The sequence below is a fragment of the Dama dama genome, chromosome 21 (assembly GCF_033118175.1).
Source record: "Dama dama isolate Ldn47 chromosome 21, ASM3311817v1, whole genome shotgun sequence".
Classification (NCBI taxonomy): Eukaryota; Metazoa; Chordata; class Mammalia; order Artiodactyla; family Cervidae; genus Dama; species Dama dama.
The window spans coordinates 33,340,982-33,364,908 of NC_083701.1; the positions used below are offsets into that span (position 1 = coordinate 33,340,982).

Here is a 23,927-nt window from a genome sequence, read left to right on the forward strand (position 1 = left end):
AAAAATAAAATAAAAAAAAAAAGAAAGTGCTGTGATTCAATATGCCAGCAAATTTGGAAAACTCAGCAGTGACCACAGGACTGGAAAAGGTCAGTTTTCATTCCAATCCCAAAGAAAGGCAATGTCAGGAATGTTCAAACTACCACACAATTGCACTCATTTCACACTCTAGCAAAGTAATGCTCAAAATTCTCCAAGCCAGGGTTCAACAGTATGTGAACCAAGAACTTTCAGATGTTCAAGCTGAATTTAGAAAAGGCAGAGGAAACAGAGATTGAGTTGCCAACATCCGTTGGATCAAAGAAAAAGCAAGAGAGCTCCAGAAAAAACATCTATTTCTGCTTCACTGACTTGCTAAAGCCTTTGACTGTGTGGATCACAACGAATTCTGCCTCCTGAGAAACCTGTATGCAGGTCAGGAAGCAACAGTTAGAACCGGACCTGGAACAATGGACTGGCTCCAAACTGGGAAAGGAGTATGTCAAGGCTGTATACTGTCATCCTGCTTATTTAACTTATATGCAGAGTACATCATGAGAAATGCCAGGCTGGATGAAGCACAAGCTGGAATCAAGATTGCCAGGAGAAATATCAATAACTCAGATGATACCACCCTTATGGCAGAAAGCAAAGAGGAACTAAAGAGCCTCTTGATAAAGGTGAAAGAGGAGAGTAAAAAATTTGGCTTAAAACTCAACATTCAAAAAACTAAGATCATGGTATCTGGTTCCATCACTTCATGGCAAATAGATGGGGAAACAATGAAAACAGTGATAGACTTTATTTTCTTGGGTTCCAAAATCAATGAAGATGGAGACTGCAGCCACAAAATTAAAAGATTTTTGCTGCTTGGAAGAAAAGCTATGACAAAGCAAAACAGCATATTAAAAAGCAGAGACATCACTTTGCCAACAAAGGTCTGTCTAGTCAAAGCTATGGATTTTCCAGTAGTCATGAATGGATATGACAGTTGGACCATTAAGAAGGCTGAGGACTGAAGGATTGATGCTTTTGAACTGTGGTGTTGAAGAAGACGCTTGAGAGTCTCCTGGATTGCAATGAGATCAAACCAGTCAATCCTAAAGGAAATCAATCCTGACTATTCATTGGAGGGACTGATGTTGAAGCTGAAGCTCCAATACTCTGGACACCTGATGTGAAGACCTGACTCATTGGAAAAGACCCTGATGCTGGGAAAGATTGAAGGCAGGAGGAGAAGGGGAAGACAAAGGACAAGATGGTTGGATGGCATCACCGACTCAATGGACATGAGTTTAAGCAAGCTTCGGGTGATGGTGAAGGACAGGGAAGCCTGGCGTGCTGCAGTCCATGAAGTCTCAAAGAGTTGTACACGACTGAGTGACTGAACAACAATAGTTCTGTGTAAGTGGCTATACTTTAGCTTGAGTGTTCTGCTCCTTCTTCTTCCTCTACTGAGGCTTTCTGGGCACTTAGTTCTCACTGTGCCTAAGCGTTAGAGTCAGAAGGAGCTGGTTTAGGGAATTCCCTGGAGGTCCAGTGTTAGGACCACTGTACTTTCACCACTGAAGGCAGGTTTAATCCCTGGTCAGGGCACTAAGATCCTACAAGCTGTGTGACAAGACCAAAATATAAGAGTGTATTCAACTCCACATCCAGAATTCTCAAGAACCACAAACAAATCTAGAGACACTTCATTTGTGTCATAGAGATCAGGCTATCCTAATGCCAGGGTTCTTGGCGAAGACTGGATGAGTAAATAGATGTCCAGGGTCCACTGTGTTCCTAGCACACAACAGGCACAGAGATGTTGGTGTGCTTTCTTTATCTAGACAGGGTAGAAGCCGGAAGGAATAAAAGTAGCACAGTCACAAACACAAAGAGCACAAAAGGCCTTCGTGAGGACTTTCTTTTCAAAAAAGATGTCATTTTCTTATTCACTCCCACAGAGAAATGTTGGAAAACTAGATGGGGATCCAGTTTCCAGCCTAACATGTAGTAGCTGTGAGTGTGTGTGTGTGTGTGTGTGTGTGTGTGTGTGTGTGTGTGCGCGTGTGCGTGTGAGTTCAGTCTTGTCCAACTCTTTGCAACCCCACGGACTGCAGCCCACCAGGCTCCTCTATTCACAGAATTTTTCCAGGCACAAATACTGGAGTGGGGTGCCATTTCCTACTCCAGGGGATCTTCCCAACCAAGGGATTGAACCCACATCTCTTGTGTCTCCTGTGTTGGCAGGTGCATTTTTTATCAACTGGGCCCCCTGACCCTTGGGCCAAACCTAACAGTCAATGTCTGTCAATGCTCCTCTTGCCTACAAGAGGCAAGAGAGAATAATCAACACAGAAGAAAATGTGATAATTCATGCGGACAGCTTATCCTTCCCCGAGAACTATAGTCATAAACGTTACCATTCTTGTACCCAGTCATTCTTTTTACTGTTAAAGCTTCTTTTAGCTTCATAGTTAACAAATTCAAACCAGGTATAACTAGAAATTTACATATAAAACACTACAACTTATACAAACCATCTCTTTAAATCCAGAATCATTTTTAATAAAATGATGTATCCTCTGTACAATGTCTTGAAATGCCTTTATTTTTAAAGTAATACATATTCATTGCAGAAATTTTGGAAAATACAAAAGGACTGAAAAATGAAATTAAACTCAGACAGTAACGCTACAATCCAGAAACATCCACCATTATGTGGTTAGTGTATTACTTTCCTTCACTCTTTTTTCACTTGGCATACAAATTAAATTTAATAACATACTGTTATCATGATTTCAGAGTGTTGTAAATTCTGTTTTTTTCTGCTAACATTACATGATAAACATTCTCTATTGACTATGTTAATATGAGGTTATGAAAGGCAAATTTAGTCCTGAGTTTAATAATAGTCATAGGTTCAAGGTTTAATGTGCTTAAACAGATATTATATAATTTTATAGAGTTCCTGTGATATCTTTAGATCTCAGTCACAAAATTTAAAAACTCACTGGAAAGAAAATCTGCTATATTTTTTACCCTCTTGATACTCTTAAAATAAAGCAAAACAAATTTGGTTTGTATCTCCCAAGTAGAGCCAAAAATAGATCAAATCATATACTTGCAGCTAGAAATTAACTATAAGTCTAATAATAGAAATAGCCAAGATAACCAGAAATACATATACTTATACACACACATCTATAAGATCCTTTAAGTAAACTGTTCTCTATTTTTGAGGAATTTCCTTTAAATTAGTTATAATAGATAAAAGATCTTGAACGGCACCCCCCCCAAAAAAAGCAATAGAAAAAAAAACCTTCAGAGTGTTAAATTGTCTGAATGGTATACTTAGAGCAATTAGGAATGCTCTGACTAGAAATGCTAGTCACCCAAGGGCTGGTAGTAGCTGCTGCTGCTGCTGCTAAGTCTCTTCAGTCGTGTCCGACTCTGTGCGACCCCATAGACGGCAGCCCACCAAGCTCCCCCGTCCCTGGGATTCTCCAGGCAAGAACACTGGAGTGTGTTGCCATTTCCTTCTCCGATGCATGAAAGTGAAAAGTGAAAGTGAAGTCGCTCAGTCGTGTCCAACTCCCAGCGACCCCATGGACCGCAGCCTACCAGGCTCCTCCATCCATGGGATTGTCCAGGCAAGAGGACTGGAGTGGGGTGCCAGTGCCTTCTCCGGCTGGTAGTAGAATACTATCTAAACAGTGGCAGTATGTTGAATATGCTCCCTTGTGCTATACAGTAGGACCTTGTTGTTTATCCATTCTGTACATAATCGAATATGTACATAATAGTACATATTATTATATGTATTATAGTACATATAATAGTACATATATCTATACATAATAGTACAAGCTGCTAATCCCCAACTCCCCATCCTTCCCTCCCCCCGCCACCTCCCCCCTGGCAACCACAAGTCTGTTCTCTATGCTGATTCAATATCCTGTGATAAACCATAATGGAGGAATGTTTTTAAAAAGGTTTATAGGTGTGTAAGTGAGTCACTTCACTGTACAGCAGAAATTAGCACAATACTGTAAATCAACTATTCTCCAATTAAATAATAATATTTAAAATTAATAGTGGCAGGATGGCAAGTTCAGGAGTGGTGACAAAGATGATGAAATATACCTTTCAGCAAAGGTCTGAATTAACAGACTGTATTTAATTTCTATAGTCTTAACCTCGGACAATAAAACTATATTGAGAGAAGTAACTTCAGGAGCATACTCCAACCCCTGAGATTTTGGACCTGTGGACAGGTAGACCCACTCCATCCAACAGTCACTGCTGAACTCAGAAAACAGAAAATGCTGCTTCATCATGTCATAGCTCAAGAAATCATTGTTAGAAAAATTCTGGCCTGGTAACTCAACTCTCAAACTCAGAAGATGATATAATAGACTTTAGTTTAAGTTCAAAAACATGACATTGACAAATGAAAGATAATAAAGCAAGAATTATTAAGTGATTTGTCAAGACTTAGTACTGTTGAAAAATTTTGTACATGGACATCAGACTTAACCTCACTTGAAACACATTTTTGAAGGGAAAGAGCAAGCAACTCACATTATGTAATGTGTTTATATAAAGTATTGCTCTGGAGTAGGAAATGGTAACCCACTCCAGTATTCTTGCCTAAAGAACTCCATCGACAGAGGAGCCTGGTGGGCTATAGTCCATGGGGTCGCAAAGAGTCCGACACGACAGAGTGACTGAGCGTACAAAGTATCGCTTACGCTACAGTTTTCACTCTTTTGGCTACAAAATGATTAGGACACACCTGTGTGAAACACAGTTCGGCTGACACGGAGGGAAAGCAAACCACATTTCTTAATTAAAACTGCAGGGAAATTGTGAGTGCTAGGGAAGTAGATGTAATTACTTGAGTTAGAAGTGGGCCAGGATACTATCTAGAGCTACTAGGATCTTTCATGATGAAAAATCATCACACTCTCAAATATGAATTTTTTTTTACCTTCAATTTTGCCTTCTTGGGGTTAGAACACTTAACATGAGATATCTACCCTCTTAACAAAGTTTTAAGTGTACAGTACAGAATCACTGACTAAAGTTATACAGCAGATGTCTAGAGCTTACTCACCTTTTTCATCAGTACTGTTTTCAGAAAAATTAAGATTTATTTTGAAGGGAAGTCAATAAATCTTTAATAGGATCTATATGGAATGACCAAGTTAATATTACTGTTTAAATGACCAGCAAATACCCGAAGGTATTTGGACCAAAGTTTAGCACAGTTTTCAGTGTTTGCCTATCTCATAAAGATGTGTGTGCCATCAGTGAGCGCTCAGCCATGTCTGACTCTTCTGTGACCCCATGGACTGAAGCCTGACAGGCTCTTCTGTCCATAGGATTTCCCAGGCAAGAATGCTAGAGTGGGTTGCCATTCCCTTCTCCAGGGGATCTTCCTGACCCAGGGAGTGAACCCGCATGCTCCTGCTTGGCAGGCAGTTTCTTGACCACTGAGCCACCAGGGGATCCCCTTATAAAGACACTTTTCTCTAAATTCAGAAGATAAAGGAAATTGGAGACCTGATGTTTTGTGAGGTGGGAGGGATCGTCCAGGGCCATTTAGTGAAGTGGGCATGCCTCCTTTTGGCATCATCAACATTAAAGCTTATTCATCTTGCTTTATTGAAATGTGGTTTCCACTGATTAGTTACTCCATATTTCCCCCTCACCCAGACCCTGGCAACCACTATTCTGCATTTTCATTCTATGAATTTAACTACTTTAGATACTTCCTGTAAGTGGAATTGCACAATATTTGTCTCTCTGATTCTTTTATTTCACTTAGCATAATGTTCTCAAGATTCATCCATTGTGTCGCATATTACAGAATTTCATTTTAAAGGCCAAATCATTTTCCATTATATGTATATGACATTTATATATTATAAATATTTATATAACATTTTATTCATCCATTGATGGGCCATTGAGGTCGTCTCTACATCTTGGCTATCAAATCTGAATTTTCTAAGGGAACCACTAATAACACATCAGGTTCTACCAAAAAAAAAAAAAAAACAAAAAAAAACCAGTGACTCCATTTTGGCTCAACAGGAAAAGTTCATCCTCCTAAAACATCCTAGCTGCAACCCAGGAACATAGGTATCTCTTAAGTACTTGATACTAATTCAAAGATGGGTTAGTCATTCACCGCTTTAATGTCAGAAAATTCACCATGTTGGTGAGCCTGGAGCTTGTCATACAAACCTTAATAAATGGAATTGGCTTTTTATATTGTGCTTCCTTCTTTACGTTTCTTTTCTTCTTTCTGGACAATTTAATAAGCAAAAACATCACATTCAAAATCCAAATCCTAGCTCTATCATTTTCTAGTTGTGTGACTTCAAGCAAATTATTTCATCCCTCTGAATCCCTTTCTCCTCATATTTAAAATGAGAAAAATAACGTTAAAGAATTATTTAACAGTTGCTTATTATTGTGGGTTTTATTCCATTTTAGCCTCTCTATAATTCTAAGAGATCGTTACTCATAATAGCCCACCTTAATTACGAGGAAATTGAGATACAGAGAGGTTAAGGAATTCTCCAAGTACCTTATTCAATGTTCAGAGCAATTCAACAGTGTTCGTACCATCCATACCCTCACCCTAAAGATGTGGGAACCAAGCAGAGAGACGAGTAACTAATCCGCCACACTCACAGCCAGGGCGCGGCAAGGCCGTGTAGTAGCACGCTACTGAAAGGAATGGGTGCGTTCTACAGTTTTCTGAGTAAAGAGGAGATGTGTGCACTTAGATGTGTGCTTACACGAAATACAAAGTGTAAAACAGCACCTCAGTGTACTGCTCAGAAAGGACAAAAACTCTGAAATAGATAATCTGGGTTTCATTATGTTCCACTCATTATTAACTGATGACTTTGGGCAAATCATTGGCTCTCTAAGCCTTGCTCTCTTTAACTGAAACATGTGGCTAATAATATATACAGCAAAGTGATATTGTAAGCAGTGTATATAAATCACTGCCAATCACCATACCTAAGCCGTCTAACAAGGGCTCCTCTCTTCACTGCCACTCCCTTCATCTCTCTCTACTGGCTCTAAAGGAGAAAAATCCCACATGCAAGGCTCAAAATCAAGCACAACTGTTTTTTACTAGGCAGGCCAACCATGTACTGATGAACATGTTCTGCACACAGCCAAGCGAGCAAGGAGAGGCTGAAATGTAGCCCATTCCCTGTATGGAGAAAGGGCCCCATGATTCTTCACACAAAGTGTCTGAAAGTGTCAAACCTGTGCAGCTGTACCACCCATTCAACTTTAATTCTCTTCCTAGAAATATCTGGGGAACCAGAGGAATTCTCCAAAGAAACTGGGTTTTTCTTTCACCAATTTAATAAATTTTGATGAAGTCAGGCTGCAAATATTAGAATGAGTGGACCACTGCAGCAACCCCTGGCACTCTAAACAAGTTTATTTTTGTTGAATACAATTAAATGAGAAGAAGTAAACCATAAGTCATGGATTTAGATAATTACAATGTTTGTTTACATCTTACTAGTTTTAGCATCACTATTTAAGTAATGTCCCAGCACAAAGGTAGGTGCCACACATTCATTAATATTTCAAAAGGGGGAAAAAAAAAGAGTTGCTTTGCATAATCTAGAAAGGAAGGGAGTAAAGCCAAGAAACTAACTTTTTTTCAATATACACTAAGTGCTGGATTCTAGGAAATATCTTCCTGTACATAATCCTCAAAATCAAAGCTACAAACATTTGTTTATAATATTTAAATGCTTGAAACTGGAGGTTGAGGATGGAGGAAGGAAACAGTGACTTTTCATTTGTTACACTTCTGCAGTATTTTAATTCTGTCAATCACATGTGTTTTACTTCCATTATGTTTACGAACAGGTATGAAGGACATTAATTCCATTTTATATACGAGGAAACCAAGAGTCAACAATATTTGATTATTTTTTACAAGGTCACACAGCTATGAAATGATGGCACAAGTGCTTGCTTTTGAAAATAATACTACCTTTGACCAAGAAACTCGAGGGGAATGGGGAGACAAATTCAAGGAATTCTTTCTTGGGACCTCAGTTTTCTCACTAATAAGGCACACTGGGTTGTCTGACAAGAAAAACAAGGTAAGGTTAAGGTAAAAAATTTGGAGAGAGAAATATTTAAAAATGGAACCACCAATATGGGACATAGGAGAGGAAGCTGACTAGGGCCAAGTAAATGGATTGCTCAGCAAAGATGAGAGCCTGCTAAGAATGAAACTCATAAATCTGTAATGGAGCCAATCAGCACAATTATATAATTTTTTTCCCAGTAGTGCTGGGGAGGCCAGAATCAGTTAATTCAGGATTGGCAAGACTGATGTGGGTTTAAGCAAAAGCTTTAGAAGTCTTGAGGGGATCTGCAATTTAAAAGCAGATAAGACATGGAATCTGCTTTGCATCTCTTCTGAGAAAGCACTTAAAAGTAAGTATGATGCAAAGGGATTGCGCTTGCAAAGAGAAATGGAAAGAGTGACACCAGACTCTATGAAAACAGAAAGTGGATAAGCAAAGGGGCATGTGAAATGAGCAGATACCACCTTGGAGAGAAGCCAGCCTGCCCCAAGGAATCTCTACAAAGCTCTGAACTCAAATCCAACAGCAGCCAAAAGTGACCACAAAGCTGAAAACAATGGGACTCACTGGAGTTCTGAGGGAAAGAAACTGAATCAGTGGGCCTTTCCAGTCTCACACCCACATACCTTTATCCCCAATTCAGAGCTCTGAAATTCATCAAAAAGCTCTTCTTCAAAAGAAACAGGAAAAATTTTTAAGAGCTAAGCTTCTACCTTAGATACAGACAATCCAGAATAAAATTCCCTCATTCTTGCATGAGAGGAGGTGGGGAAGAGAAGGGGACATATAACCTGAACAATGCTAGATAAGTCTTGTCAACCTGTAAATCCTAGAGTAAACAAACAAAAAATTGACCTTTAAATGATAAAATGTAAGTCAAAGAAACAAAGTTAAAAAATTGGAATTATATGCATAGAGAGATCTAAGAAGATATTACTCTTGTTAAAATAACATCAGGATGTTATGAAAAGGGAACACTCACAATACAACAATGAGAAAAATTATTCTCAAAATTTTAAGTTTACATACAAATAAAAATCAGGTTTGGAGAAATATCATAGAAATCAACATATGAAATATGAGAGAACAAATTAAACATACAGGCAACCAGTCTATAAGTTCCAACTTCTGAATAATAGGTGCCCTGGAAAACATGGGGTAAAATGAAGAGGAGAGAATGAGTTAAAGATATTGATGAAAATCTCCCTGAGGTAAAAAAAAATTTAAAAGACATACGTATTAGATTAGAAGAGTTCCAGGAGTGTCTAATACAATGAATGAACAAAGCCCTAGGCCAAGACATTCATGCATCCATGCATCCATCCACTCATTCATAACAAACATTGCTGCAGATGTTTTTTTTTTAGTGAAAGTCACTCAGTCATGTTCAACTCTTTGCGACCCCACGGACTATACATCCATGAAACTCTCCAGGCCAGAATACTGGAGCGGGTAGCCATTCCCTTCTCAACGGGATCTTCCCAACCCATGAATTGAAACTAGCTCTCTAGCATTGTAGGCAGATTCCTTACCAGCTGAGCTACCAGGGAAGCCCTGCTGTAGAAAGAGGCTGCAAATGTTGTAGGCAACTATAGTAACTGTTTTCAAGGAGCTAATATTTTAGAGAAAAAAAAGACAACAGTAAAGCAAGTAAACAAGATAATTTCAGATAGTGGCAAGTGCTATGAGGAAACTAAAGAGAGGTGATATGATAAAGGATGAGGGGGGAGTGAGCTCCTTAGATTGGACAGACAGGGAAAGTCTCTCTGAGAATGTGACATTCTCAAGACAAAATCACAGGGTAGAGCATTCCTTATGAAATTTCAAAACACCTTGAAGGAAAAATATCCTCAAAACTTCCAAACAAAAGCTGGTCACAGAGAGAAGAGAACTTGGACTGAAATTAAATTTGTTAAGTATCCTCAGCATTAAATGACAGATAATAGGCACTTCCCTGGTGGTACAATGGATAAGAATCCACCTGCCAATGCAGGGGGACATGGGTTCGATCCTTGGTCTGGGAAGATTCCGCATGCCAAGGGCAATTAAAACCCATGAGCAGCAAGTACTGAGTCCATGTGCCCGAGAGCCTGTGCTCCGCAACAAGAGAAGCCACCACAATGAAAAGCCTGTGCACCTCACCGAAGAGTAGTCCCTGCTCACCTCAGCTAGAGAAAGCCCACTTGCAGCAAAAAAGACCTAGTGCAACTCAAAAATAAGTAAACAAATAAAAATGCTAGATGACCAAAGAACGGTTTCAAAGTTCTCAGAAAAACAAATGTTTAACCTATAATTCTGTACCCACTCTAAATACCATTTAAATGTGAAAGAATAATAATGACATTTTAATAAACGTACAGACTGAGAAAGCTTTTCTTACTGTGAACCCTTCCCTAGGAAGTTATCCAAGAACTTTTTTCTGGCAAAAAAAGAGTTAACAAATAAATAACTACATAGACAACTACCACCGGGTACAACTGAGATCTATGAAAGGAAGTTCACGGAAATAAGTTATGCAAAGGAGCATTCAATCCAACTGAAACAAGATTATGGAGAGTTTCTGGAAAAAGAAGGATTTAATAAACCAGAAAGTATAATTGAGAACTTATATATACGGGCAAGATAAAGGTCCTTAGTAGGAGAAAGAACAGGCCTTTGGACCTCAAAGACAAACAACACAAGAAACTCATGGTCCAAATATGATACAGTTTTAAGTAGGTTCCCTTTCCTGACCTACTTAGTAGATGACTACTTCTTCCTCCAACCCTATATTTTCTGGGGGAAATGAACCAAAGTCTCTGTACTTAAGAGCACCACATGAAGGAGCCCTTTGGTGAGATGCTAGGATCACAATAGAGGAATTTGATAAAATTCATTTGCAAAATGAACAGTAGGTCCCGGGCCCATTCCAGTCACCACCTCACCCCCAGCTCTAGAATGCCAGCAGCTGGGCTTACAACCTTGAACCCACCACAACACAGCCCCAGCCAAGAGACAGAAGCATCCTTCTCTTGAGGAGTTGAAGCACCTCAGAAGTAAGACCTCAGGTTCTGACAGCGAACACCCCAGTGAAAACGCCAGCTGTCCCCCTGCAGGTGCCCTATGGTGAGATCCACCAAATGACAAGCCCTACCTTCAGGCACAGAGCCCTACTTCTCAGCCTTTTAAACTCACACTTTTTAATGCTGAGAGAAATCTCAGGCTGACTTGAAATTTGAGGGAAACTTTCAACAGAAGGGAGACAGCAAAATAGAAAGCAGGAACTCAGAGGACACAGACAATTCAGGAAGGAATAGAGACTAAATAATGTTGGAGAAATAAGAGAAGCTATCCCATCCATGAAGCAAGAAGACTAGGAGCAGAAAACAATAAAAAATCAAGAGAGAACTTTGGAAACTGAAAACCACAATAGCTTTAAAAAAGAATTCAGCAGAAGGCTGGGAAAATAAAGTTGAAGAAATCTTTCCCAAAAAACAGGACCAAAATTAGATATAAAACAGGTTGTAAAGACTAAGAAAATGAGAGAATCAGTGAAGGAGAAATAAGAGAAAAAAACACCTGTGTTTATCTTTCTGGCTTACTTCACTCTGTATAATGGGCTCCAGTTTCATCCATCTCATTAGAACTGATTCAAATGTATTCTTTTTAATGGCTGAGTAATATTCCATTGTGTATATGTACCAACTAATAAAAATAAATGAAAAAAAAAAATTAAAAAAATAAACTGTGGAGGAAAAAATATCAACACTGAATCTTTTAAAAAAGTTAAAAATGAAAATGAAAAACATGATCTCCAGACATTTAAAGTTCATCAAGTGCTTAGAGGAAGAAAAAAAAAGACCCACCCCAAAGTGTATCATGGTGGAATTTGGGAATACTGGGAATAAACAGAAACTTCCAGGAAGGAAAAGTAAGACACATAAAAAGGACTGGGAAAAAGAAAGGCCAGAATTCCCACAACAGCATTAGAAATTAGACAACAGTGGAATGAAAACTTTAAATCTTTTAGTGAAAGTGATTTACCCAATCCAAAATTCTTTACCTAGCCAATTTGGTAATAAAATGTAATTTTTTAAAAAAAGGCTATTTCATGAAAAATCTCAAAAAAAGTAACCGCCTTTACAGGCTTCCTGTAGCCACTGTGCTCCGATAAAATGAGAGAGTAAGACAAAAGAGAGACCTTCACAGATCCCAGAAAACCGAGGATCAGTACAGAGAGAGGCCTCTAGGATTCCCAGGTGATAGTGGGGCAGCAGGCCCAGAGAGATCCCATACAGATGACTCCAAGGGGTTTCCTGAGTTCATCAGATGGGCAAAAAGTAATACTGAGATTTCTTGAGTCCTCAGAGGATATGGGAGGCTAGATTCAGATTCAAAGAAACAAAGGAAATGAAAATAAAGTGATGATTTAATTCCAGGAAAATCACTGCTGTACAAAAGAGGAAATCTAATCATGATACAGTGCTTGAACCTCAGCTGCTAACAATACTGTCATAATCATAACATGAAAATATCAAAAAAGAATTTGAGAGCAACTTGGGAAGAAAATACTAAACTTCTCATTTACCAAGACAGGAAGTCAAAAATAATATCTCAATTTGGTTAATTTATGCAGTATGCTTTTTTTTTTGCAGTATGCGTTAAAAATACAGAGGTAAATACCAGAAGAGATAGCTAAAAAGAACTTTAAATTATCATCCCTGGGAAGCAGGGTTAGTCAGGAGACTGCTGGGTTTTTCTTACTAATTTTAAAAATTCTATTTATGTTTGCCAATTGTAGTAAAAATAATTTGATGGAAATTATTCTTAATGTATTGCTGCTGCTAAGTCACTTCATTCATGTCTGACTCTGTGCGACCCCCTAGATGGCAACCCACCAGGCTCCCCCGTCCCTGGGATTCTCCAGGCAAGAATACTGGAGTGGGTTGCCATTTCCTTCTCTAAGGCATGAAAGTGAAACGTGAAAGTAAAGTCGCTCAGTTGTGTCCGACTCTTAGCGACCCCATGGACCACAGCCTACCAGGCTCCTCCGTCCATGGGATTTTCCAGGCAAGAGTACTGGAGTGGGGTGCCATTGCCTTCTCCGTCTTAATGTATTAGTGATGACTAATAACAATAGCTAACTTATCTCTGAGAACTTATTCTGTGCCAGGAGACCTGAGAGCTTTACACGTTTCTTGTGTAATCCTTGCCTGTGATCATTAAGTCAATAGACCAAATGTTTGGGTCCCTGAAAAACATGTGTTGAAAATTAATGCTCCAAGTTGCTGGTATTTGGAGTTGAGGTCTTTGGGAGGTGACTCAGTCATGAGGGTGGGGCTCTTTCGAGTAGAATTAGTGCCCTTATAAAAAGGACCCTAGAGAGAAGCCTCACCACCCCCACCCCCCACCATGTGAGGACACAGCAAAAGACAGCCGTTTATGATCCAAGAAGCAGGCCCTCACAAGACACTGAATCTACTAGCACCTTGATCTTGGACTTCCCAGCTCTGGAACTGTGAGAAATAAGTTCTTTTTGTTTCTAAGTCACCATAGAAACATTTACAGCAGCCTGAACAGATGTGTAATCATACCTCAGTTTTGCCATCTATAAAATCAGGATGATAATAGTATCTACCTAATTAGTGCTGCTGGTGAGGATGGATGAGTTAATATATATAAAGCATTTAGAAGAATGCAATAGTGTTAATATAAGGGTTAGCTATGCATTGAACATCATCAACATGATTATTGGCACAGAAAGATCTCCAACCTATATTGTTACATTAAAAAAAAAAAATAAGCCCAGAAAAGTATGTATAGGATGCTACTTTCTTGGATATAAATCAGGGAACACTGAAAAGACATATTCACAGTTTCTTGTATAAGGAATATCCTTGAAATGATACACAAGAAATGAATTAAAGTGGTTCCCTGGTTTGTTTTTGGGGAGAAGTGGGATGGAGGACTTGGGGGTACACTGTATTCTCATTGAACTTTGAACTTTGTTTTGAAATTATGTGACTATATTACCTATTCAAATCTTTACATTAAGAACAGTTTTCATTAAGTCAACAAGCCTTTCTTCCTCGTGGACTGTAATCCAAATGCAATGGGAGACACTCCCAGGGTCCAAACAGACACACATAACTGAGAGACCGCAGTCTCTGCCCATCAAGGGTGCAGCGCCACCAGGACAGAGATAGAGACGCAGTGATCCCTGCACAAAGGAGGGGCACAGGGCAGACCCGGGGATCCAAACAGCGCTGGGTTTTGCAATTAAATCACAACCAGGATGAGAGGAGAGGACTCTTCCAAGACACTTACCCTGTCGTGTAGGGGATGTTTATGCCCCCTAGATTGATACTTTCACATCCAACAATAAACAGGGTTGAAAAGCACAGTAAAGACACACCACTGCAGATCATCGCTAGTTTTGCAGATTCTCTTGCACCAAGCTTCAATTTTTTTATAATGTAGCCTCCCAGGACAATGCCAACACCGGCACTAGGGACAATGATGACGCCTGGAGAGAAGAAGGGAAGGACAGGATTAATTTGAAGTAATGTACACTATTTTGTTTTCTAAGTATTCTGTTTCTACTTACTTATTAGTGCTAAAGCAAAGAATTTTTTAAAACACTGTAATCAACAAATCTTCAATGTTTGTGATTTTATAGTAAGGTTTACTTCCAACAAAGAATTCATATCTAGAATATTGCAGAACTTAACACAGACATAAAAAGAAAGACAAGCAAGTGAGTAAAACTTAAATGGCTCTTGACTAAGAAGGAAATTCTGCTGACCCATTAAGATATAAAGATGCTCATCCTCTTTCTCAGAGGGAAATACAAATTAAAGCCACAATGAAAGCATATGCCATGTTAACCATACTGGTAAAAATTGAAAAGTCTGACAATACCATATATAGGCAAAAGATACAGAGCAATGGGCATGCTCTGCATGGCTGGTGGGATATAAATTGTGACAGATACTCTGCAAGACAGTTTGGCATTATCTGGTAGAGTTGAAGATACACACACCCTGTGACAGGCAAGTCCATTACTAGATCCATACCCTGAAGAAACTCATGCACACAGGGACCAAAAGAAGTTTACACAATATCCAAGCACCATAGTAGCTCCAAACTGGAAATAAGGCAAACGTCCATGAATAAACACATCATATGAAGTAAATTCATGTACTGAAATGCTGCTTTACAACAATAAAAGTTAAGACACATAATTACATACCATTGCAATGAAGGAAGTAAAACATAACAAAAGACACAGCCTGCCTGTATTTGTATAAAAAGTTCAAAAACAGGTAAAACTGAATGTTGGTTTGGAAATGAATATACAGGAAGCACAACTATGAATAAAATCCAGGAAGTAAAAACTGCCATAAAAGCCAAGATGGTAGGGGGTGGATGGGATCCAGAAACGATACAGGAGCTCCTAGAGAACTGAAAATGCTCTTTCCCATGACCTGGGTAGTCATTGCACAAGGGTTCACTTTATGATCATTCATTATCTCTAAGGATTTTTTTTGAAGGATAGTCAATTCAGAATGTGATAATTTCAAGGGTAAAGCAATGTAATTCAGTTATATGTGTATATAGAGATGGAGAAGGAAATGGCAACCCACTCCAGTATTCCTGCCTAAAAAATCCCTTGGATGGAGGAACTTGGTAGGCTACAGTTCATGGAGAAATATAGATATGTTGATTCTTTTTCATATTCTTTTCCATCATGGTTTATTAAAGGATTTCTAGTATGGTTCCCCCTATGCTATACAGTAGGACCTTGTTTATCTACTTTATATATACTAGCGTATATATGTTAATCCCAACTTCCTAATCTATCTCTCTCCGACTCTTTACCCTTTGGTAGCCATAAATTTGTTTGCTATGTCTGTGAGTCTATTTCTGTTTTGTATATAAACTCATTTGTATCATACTTTAGTTTTGGCCATGCCAGGCAGCATGCAGGAACTTACTTCCCAGATCAGGGACTGAACTCATGCTTCCTGCAGTGGGAGGACAAAACCCTAATCACTGGACCTCCAGGGAATTCCCTGTGTCATATTTTAGACTCCACATATAAATTATCTAAGGTTTGATTAATGCATTTCTGTGTCCATTAGATTTCACAGTTTAAAAAAAAAATAAAAAATTAGTTATATTGTTTGCCCCATGAAACTTACAATCTAAAAAAGAAACAAACAAAGCAAATTAAAGTATGATATCCTGGCAACCCACTCCGGTATTCTTGCCTGGAGAATCCCATGGACAGAGAGCCTGGCAGGCGACAGTCCACAGGATCGCAAAGAGTTGGACATGACTGAAGTGACTGAGGGCAAGCAGGTGCAAGATAATTACACCAAGGGCAGGGAGAAAACAGGGGAAGAAGCACCTGAGTCTTCCCTGGGAGAAATCAGGGAGGACTTCACAGAAGTGGCAGTATTTGAGCTGACACCCAGCAGATGCTGCCCAATGTGCCGGCACAGAGAGAATATCCTAAGGAAATCTGTGCAAAGGGGCATAAGATAGCAGAATTGAGGATTCAGAGTTCAAGCTGTGGGACTGTGGAATGCAAGCTATTGGGGCGAGGCAGGGCCTGGGCAAGAGACCAAGCCCACATGGGTAAGGCCAAGCGAGACCATGACGGATCATAGAGAGGAGCTCAGGGTGTACCTCTCGGCAACGGGAAGCCACCAAGGAATTCTGAGCCAGGGTCAAAGAGGATGGGAGGTGGTGCAACAAAGACCACTGCTGGCAGAGAGACGCAGTCAACATCAGACACTTGGTCAGGAGCGAACTGCTAAGGTCCACGTTAGCCACGGTCAGGACCCACAGTGACAATCATGACCTTCGGAGGGAACGGGGACACACAGAAGGCGGCAAGGATCCAGAATACAAGGAGAAAAGGCATGGAGGAGCGCCACTCAAAAGCCTCATGGTAGACATGCCAAGTGTGATGGGCCCAGGGACAAACAGGGAGAAACACCTCACTGGTGGTCCCGGTGCTGAGAGCCCAGGAAGAGCTGGCCTGGGGCATTCAGAACTGGTGGCAGAATTCATGGCATTTATGGGATGTTCCAACAAGAGCACCTTCCTCTGTTCTACTGACTGAATAAAGCTGAAAGGGCAGAGGAAGATGAAGCCTGAAAGGAGATCTCAGTAATAGCAATTTTAAGGGAAGGCAGAAGCCAGGCTGCAATGGGTTAAACCATCAGTCATGAGGATTGAGAGACTGGAATTCAAACTCTTTGTAGAATTCAGACTCTAAAGGGAAAGGGTCCATGGGTTTAGACTTAGAGTGGGGCCCTGAATATTCATTGGAAGGACTGATGCTGAAGCTGAAGCTCCAATACTTTGGTCACCTGATGCAAAGAGCCGACTCATTGGCAAAGACATTGATGCTGGGAAAGATTGAGGGCAGGAGAAGAAGGGGACAACAGAGGATGAGATGGTTGGATGGCATCACCGACTCAATGGACCTGGGTTTGAGCGACCTTTGGGAGATGTCGAAGGACAAGGAAGCCTGGTGTGCTGCTAGTCCACAGGATCACGAAGAGCACCTGAACAACAAGGCAGACTGAGGAACTGAACAATATGGCAGAGCTGGGCCTTGGGGAATTTCGCTTGTTTGTTTACACATGCAGGGGACTTAAGCATAGTTATAAGCTCACAAAGAGATTAAAAAGAAATGGCAGATTGAACAGGGAGGGAAAAGGTTATCTAATGCCAAGGCAAGGTCTGTGAGAAGGAGAATATAGAATTAAAAGCACACATGATCAGATTAGCCCTGGGGAGAGAGAGGCCCCTGCAACTGAGCTGGGAATCAGATTTGGGAGGGGTGAGGGTGGGGGATAAATCAGTGGGTGGGTGATAGCTCCTCAAAACGTAGTTTTTCTGTTGTTGTTGTTATTTTGGAAACATCATATGATACATGTTGTAATAAAACAACATACAGAAATATAAAGGACCGAAACCCCACAGCTTACATTCTGGCACAGTTCACTCCATCTTTTTTTCTATGTTATTTTCCCCATCAATAATTGATAACAGGGACTTCCCTGGTGGCTAAGACTCTGCACTCCCAACACAGGGGCTCAGGTTCAATCCCTGGTCAGGGAACTAGATCCCAAATGTGGCAACTAAGACCTGGTGCAGCCAGATAAATAAATACTAAAAAAAATTTTTTTTTAATAAAAAGAATTGATAACATGTATAGATTCTTTATGATGTTGTTGTTCAGTTCCTCAGTTGTGCCCGATCTCTGCGACCCCATGGACTGCAGCACGCCAGGCTTCCCTGTCCTTCACCATCTCTAGGAGTTTGCTCAAACTCATGTCCATTGAATCAGTGATGCCATCCAACCATCTCGTCCTCTGTTGCCCCCTTCTCCTCCTGCCTTCAATCTTTCCCAGCATCATCAGGGTCTTTTTCAGTGAGTCAGCTATATAAATTCTTTATATATATATATATATATATATACACATATATATTATATAGCTTTGGTTTAGGAAGAGCTATGGAGAACTTTAAATATAGCCAAAGATTGGAATAACCACTGTGGGAAAGAGAGCACTAAATAAGAATATGTACTTGGCTTTGCAAGTGGAGAACTGTGGATCTAGGTGATACTAGATGTCAGAAGTCTACAGCTGCATCGATGTTCATGCTTTGATGGCTTGCTCCTGCATGGTCAACAGCCCATGTGAAAGGTCAGGGGGTGGGTATTAATAGATTAATCTAAAGTCTGAGCTTCACATGGGTTGGCAGGAAAAAAATCGTGTTCACTTGTAATCCTCACCACAGTCCTGACTTTATAAAACTAGTAATGGCTGTTTGACAGATGAGGAAGTGACTGGCCCAACAGTACACACACAGGGGAAGAAGAGACAGATGAAAACTGAGGTTCCTGCCTCCCAGCCCAGCCCATCCTCCACAGCACCACAGATGCAGAACCAGCAGTATCTGAAATCTTGTAAGTAACCCGACTACAGCTCTGAGTTGCTTAACAAACTTTCCTCCTTATTAAAGAACAGCAAAAATTACATCAACATGAATAAAAAGCCTTACCTTTAGAGTGCATCTGCCCATTAATAAAATCACTATTTTAGTTGAGCAATGTTTATCTTTATAGATACCGTGCTAGACCCCAGGATAGCAACAAAACAAATCCCCACACTAACAGCTGAGTCATAATTTAAAGTGAAAGTCACTCAGTCGCGTCCGACTCTTTGGGACCCCATGGACTTCTCTAGTCCTTGGAATTCTCTAGCCCAGAATACTGAGTGGGTAGCCTTTCCCTTCTCCAGGGGATCTTCGCAACCCAGGGATGGAACCCAGATCTCCTGTATTGCAGGCAGATTCTTTACCAACTGAGCTGCATAATTTAAAAGCAGTATAATTTGTTTGCCTGTGCATCCTAATCAGTATTCAGGGGTGTTTTTTAGTAATCAGTTCTTTAAAACAGAAAGTTTGTCATTAGCCAGTATGAGCTCTCATCAAACACAGTGAAGATCTATTAAAATTTCCTTCTAATGTCCCCATTCTCTAAATCTCACTAAATTACCAAAATGGAAAGATTCTGACCATGCATTCAGGCAAATGTGAACAACACTCAGAACTCCAGCTTGAGTAAGAGACCCAAATGCTTTGGTGTTGGCATTTTAGGCAAATGGAATGAGCAGGGACAATTTCGTGCTGTGTGGGGGGTGGGGTGGAGGATGGGGGAACAATAGAGCCTCCTCAGGGACCCTTCTCCAAACCCCTGGCTCCCTGCAACCCAGCTTTAGTGGTTTGGGGTAAGCCCGTGGGACGCACCAATCACTGAGGGGCTGAGAGTCAGCTTCTCCATCCACCACCTTGCTGCCACCTAAGCCTCCCCAACTTCACCACTGCCTTTGAAAGCGGAGAGGGAAATGAGTATAGAAGATGGACTCTCTCGGTAGAAGCAGGCCTCCTGCCACTAGCCCTGAGCTCAAATTCTCCTCACTGGCTGGTGCTCTCCTGACCTTCCCTGTGTCCACAGACCCAAGCGCCCTTCCTTCTGCCTCCCACCTCTGAGCCTCTACCTCTGGTCCAGCCTCTCTTCCAGCCACTCCAAGAAATTCCGTCACCCTCGAATTTCTGCTCCTCGTGCCCTCTAGGGGTCAAGATGCAGGGAGGGTGGGGCTACAGCAGGGGCGGGGCGGGGGGCCACAGGGAAGGCATCAAGGATGGGTGGAGGGAGGACAGAGCAGGGGGGAATGATAGAAAAGCCTGGACCAAGCCAGGGGCCCAGCCCAAGGCACAGGTGCGAGAGGGTGGAGGCCAATGCGATCCCAAGTGTCAGAGACAATTCCAGGTAAGAGTGTGGGCCATGAAGATCCAAGTTCAAATCTCAGTTCTGCCACCTACAAGCTGTCTGCTCTTAGACAAGGTTCTGAATATTCAGGACCCTGGATTTTCTTTGTCTGGAAAATGTGGGTAAGAATAGTTTCTTCCTGGTAGGTTGTTAGGATTACCATAGAAAGTGCTTCAAACAATGCCTGATCCTTGTGTATACCCAATAAATGTCAGCAATTGACACAATTACACCATTATTGCTGCTGTGGTTTAGTCGCTAAGTTGTGTCCAACTCTTTGCCACCCCATGCATTGTAGCCGACCAGGCACCTCTGTCCATGGGGATTCTCCAGGCAAGAATACTAGAATGGATTGCCATATCCTTCTCCTGGAGATCTTCCCAACCTAGGAATCGAACCCTAGGCTCCTGCTGCATCTCCTTCACTGCAAGTGGGTCCTTTACCACAGAGCCACCAGAGAAGCCACATCATTATTATCTGCCTACTATTAATGAATTTAACATTTGCACTAATAAATATATTGGAATTACAACCGGGCAAATTTCCATATGCTATTTAATCTATAGGACTGAATTTAAACTTACAACTCATAATGGTCTGACATAAACCTGTATGTGTTCTTTTATATACAAACCTTTGCTTGATATTTAGCTACTTTGTTCTCTTAAACACATAAACCTCTGTTAGGTTTTTAGCTACTGTGTGTATATGTGTGTGTACTCAGTCATGTCCTCTTTGTGTCTCCTGCATTGGCAGGTGAATTCTTTACCACTAGCACCACCTGCAAAGCCCGCTGTGTGTATATGTGCATGTATATATGCGTGTGTGCATGCTAACTCACTTCACTCATGTCCGACTCTTTGTGACCCCATGGACTGTAGGCCTCCAGGCTCCTCTAACCATGGGATCCTCTAGGCAAGAATACTGGAGTAGGTTGCCATGCCCTCCTCCAGGAGATCTTCCTGACCCAAGGATCAAACCTGAGTCTCTTACATCTCCTGCTTTGGGAGGAGGGTTCTTTATCACTAGTGCCACCTGAGAAGCCCCACTGTGTATAAAGATCTGAATCTAAAGATCTAACCACTGCAAAGTAGTGACCAGAGGGCCCTGCTTGGTTCATAAAAGGTCTGCGCACATCCTACTGCTTTCCAGTAGGAAATCTTTTATCTACTTATTTATCCAAGCAGATTGATATGTTAATGGTCCTACTTCCTTTCTCTTGTTTCCAGCATGACCCCATAACAGTCAATTTTGAAGTCTTTACTCTGGATTACAATATTGCTTGCCCTTAAAAAGTGTACCTGTATGGAGTCAAAAGGTCTTTGTGAAAATGATGTTCAGGGAATTACCAAATATTAAAGCTACTAATGAATTTTTTCTCTTCACTCCAATTTTTGTCACCATGTAGATATTATCTGTATTGCAAACAGACACATAAAATATGTTTAAGCTTATGCATCTTTTGAAACAAGAAAATCCTGAATTAGAAGAGAGGAGGACAAAATCAGATGACCCACTTATCATATAGCATCTAGAAAAATGGTACAGATGAACCTATTTACAGGACAGGAATAGAGACACAGACATAGAGAAGAGACATGTGGACACAGGGTAGGAAAGAGAGGGTAGGACAAATTGAAAAGTACCATTGACCACATGTAAAGTAGATGGCTAGTGGGGAGCTGCTATAAGCACAGGGAACTCAGCTCAGCGCTCTGTGACGACCTGGGGGGTGGGATGCAAGGGAGGTATGAGGGAGGCTCAAGAAGGAGGGGATATATGTATAACTGATTCACTTTGTTGTATAGCAGAAAGTAACACAACATTGTAAAGAAATTATACTTCAAATTTAAAAAATTTTAAGAATGCTTTGGGTTCGGGGAACTGAGATTGTGCTGCTATTGCTATTGTGAAAAATCATAATCTGCTTTCACAGGACCCAGTGTTCACCCTCAAGTTAAGACCTGCCAGCATCTATTGGGTTTACTTCTCTCTTTCTGCTGGACTGAAAGGTACATGGCAGGAACTCTATCTTTGTTATCTTCAAAACTTTCTAGCAATTACCAAGGCCTGGAAAATGCACAGGTGAATAATTTTGTAATTTTGAATTTATTACATAAAGTCTTCAAATGACACTCATTTTTGTTTTCAATGATTCCTTGAAATAGGCCACATCTTGTTTTACAAACAGGAAATCTCAGATTTCATTTGGGAGCTAAAATAACTTGCTAAAATCAGTTTAAAGCTGGCAGGCACAAAATATCTAGACTGAGAAAATCTCACTGTTAACAAAATTCTGAGTTGGGCGTTTTTAGCAAAAGTTTAACTGCCAAGTCACCACAGGTGACAAAGCATGGACTGTCAGTGGTCCTCTAGCCTCTTCTATGGTGAGATCACAAGGGTGCAGACTGTCCCGCTGAAGTGAATTGTTAGTACAGACATAGCCTCAGAATTTGCATATATAGATCTGAACCTAAAGATAATCTAATGTTCCACATTAAAAGTTCTCTTTAAGTAAGTTGAAAAGTGTGTGGCTTGCAAACCTAAGACTGAATCATTACAAAATATCACCACACGCCATTATGGTTTCCAGGGTTTGCTGTTGTCTTTGGGGAAGTGGTAGGGAGGGGAGTGGAGGAGAAAGTGGGGTGAGATCTAGAAAAGAAGGAAGTACGATTCACTCTCATTTACTCTTTCTCTTTCCCTCTTTCACTTCTCTTTCTGCACACATGCACACCACACACACAGACATACACATACTGATGTTGGCCAGGTGCCAGATACTGTGCTAACTACTCTTTGGATAGAATTGCATCTAATTCTCAAAACTGTGTGGATTTTGAGTTGCTCTGAAAGCAGAATGTAGCTGACAATCAACAGTGTCTCTACCTTGTCATGTGCGTGTCTGCTAAGTCACGTCTGACACTTTGCAACCCCAAGGACTGTAGCCCACCAGGCTCCTCAGTCCAAGGAATTTTCCAGGCAAGAACACTGGAGTGAGTTGCCATTTCCTGTTTCAGGGGATCCTCCTGACCCAGGGATCATACCCACATCTCTTGCATCTTCTGCTTTGGCAGGTGGGTTCTTTACCAGCTGAGCCACAGGGGTGAGTCATAGTCTAATTATTAATAGAAGCATTTGTATTTCAGTAACTCAAAATCATGGAGCATCTTACAAAGAATGGCATCTTAAGTTGGAAGGAATATAGTAGATTCTTTCCACATTGCAGGCAAGGAAGCATCCAGTGAGTGACACAGCAAGATAAAAAACCTCATATTTCTTTAACTTTTCCAAAGACTATGTTTCTAATCTAATGATACAAAATAAATGTTTTCCTATCAACCAAGCCTAATTATTTTACCCCTCTTTAAGCTTCCACTTTCCCTTGCAAATATTTTCTTACAGGAAATAAATACCAATTATTGTCAGAGGGGAGGAGAAGATAATAATTTTTAAGCTTAAGCCTTGAAGCTAGC

The 23,927-nt window shown here is 40.6% G+C and overlaps 1 protein-coding gene across 2 annotated transcripts in view; it reads right to left on the reverse strand.

The window, feature by feature from the left end:
• The window catches only part of SLCO5A1 (solute carrier organic anion transporter family member 5A1), a 150,239-nt gene that overhangs the window by 19,375 nt on the left and 106,937 nt on the right, over nt 1–23,927 (reverse strand). For both annotated transcript variants that reach the window (XM_061123454.1, XM_061123453.1), the window contains one exon: nt 14,421–14,619. In XM_061123454.1, the coding sequence (XP_060979437.1) occupies nt 14,421–14,619 (199 nt within the window). The remainder of the gene's footprint in view (nt 1–14,420; nt 14,620–23,927) is intronic.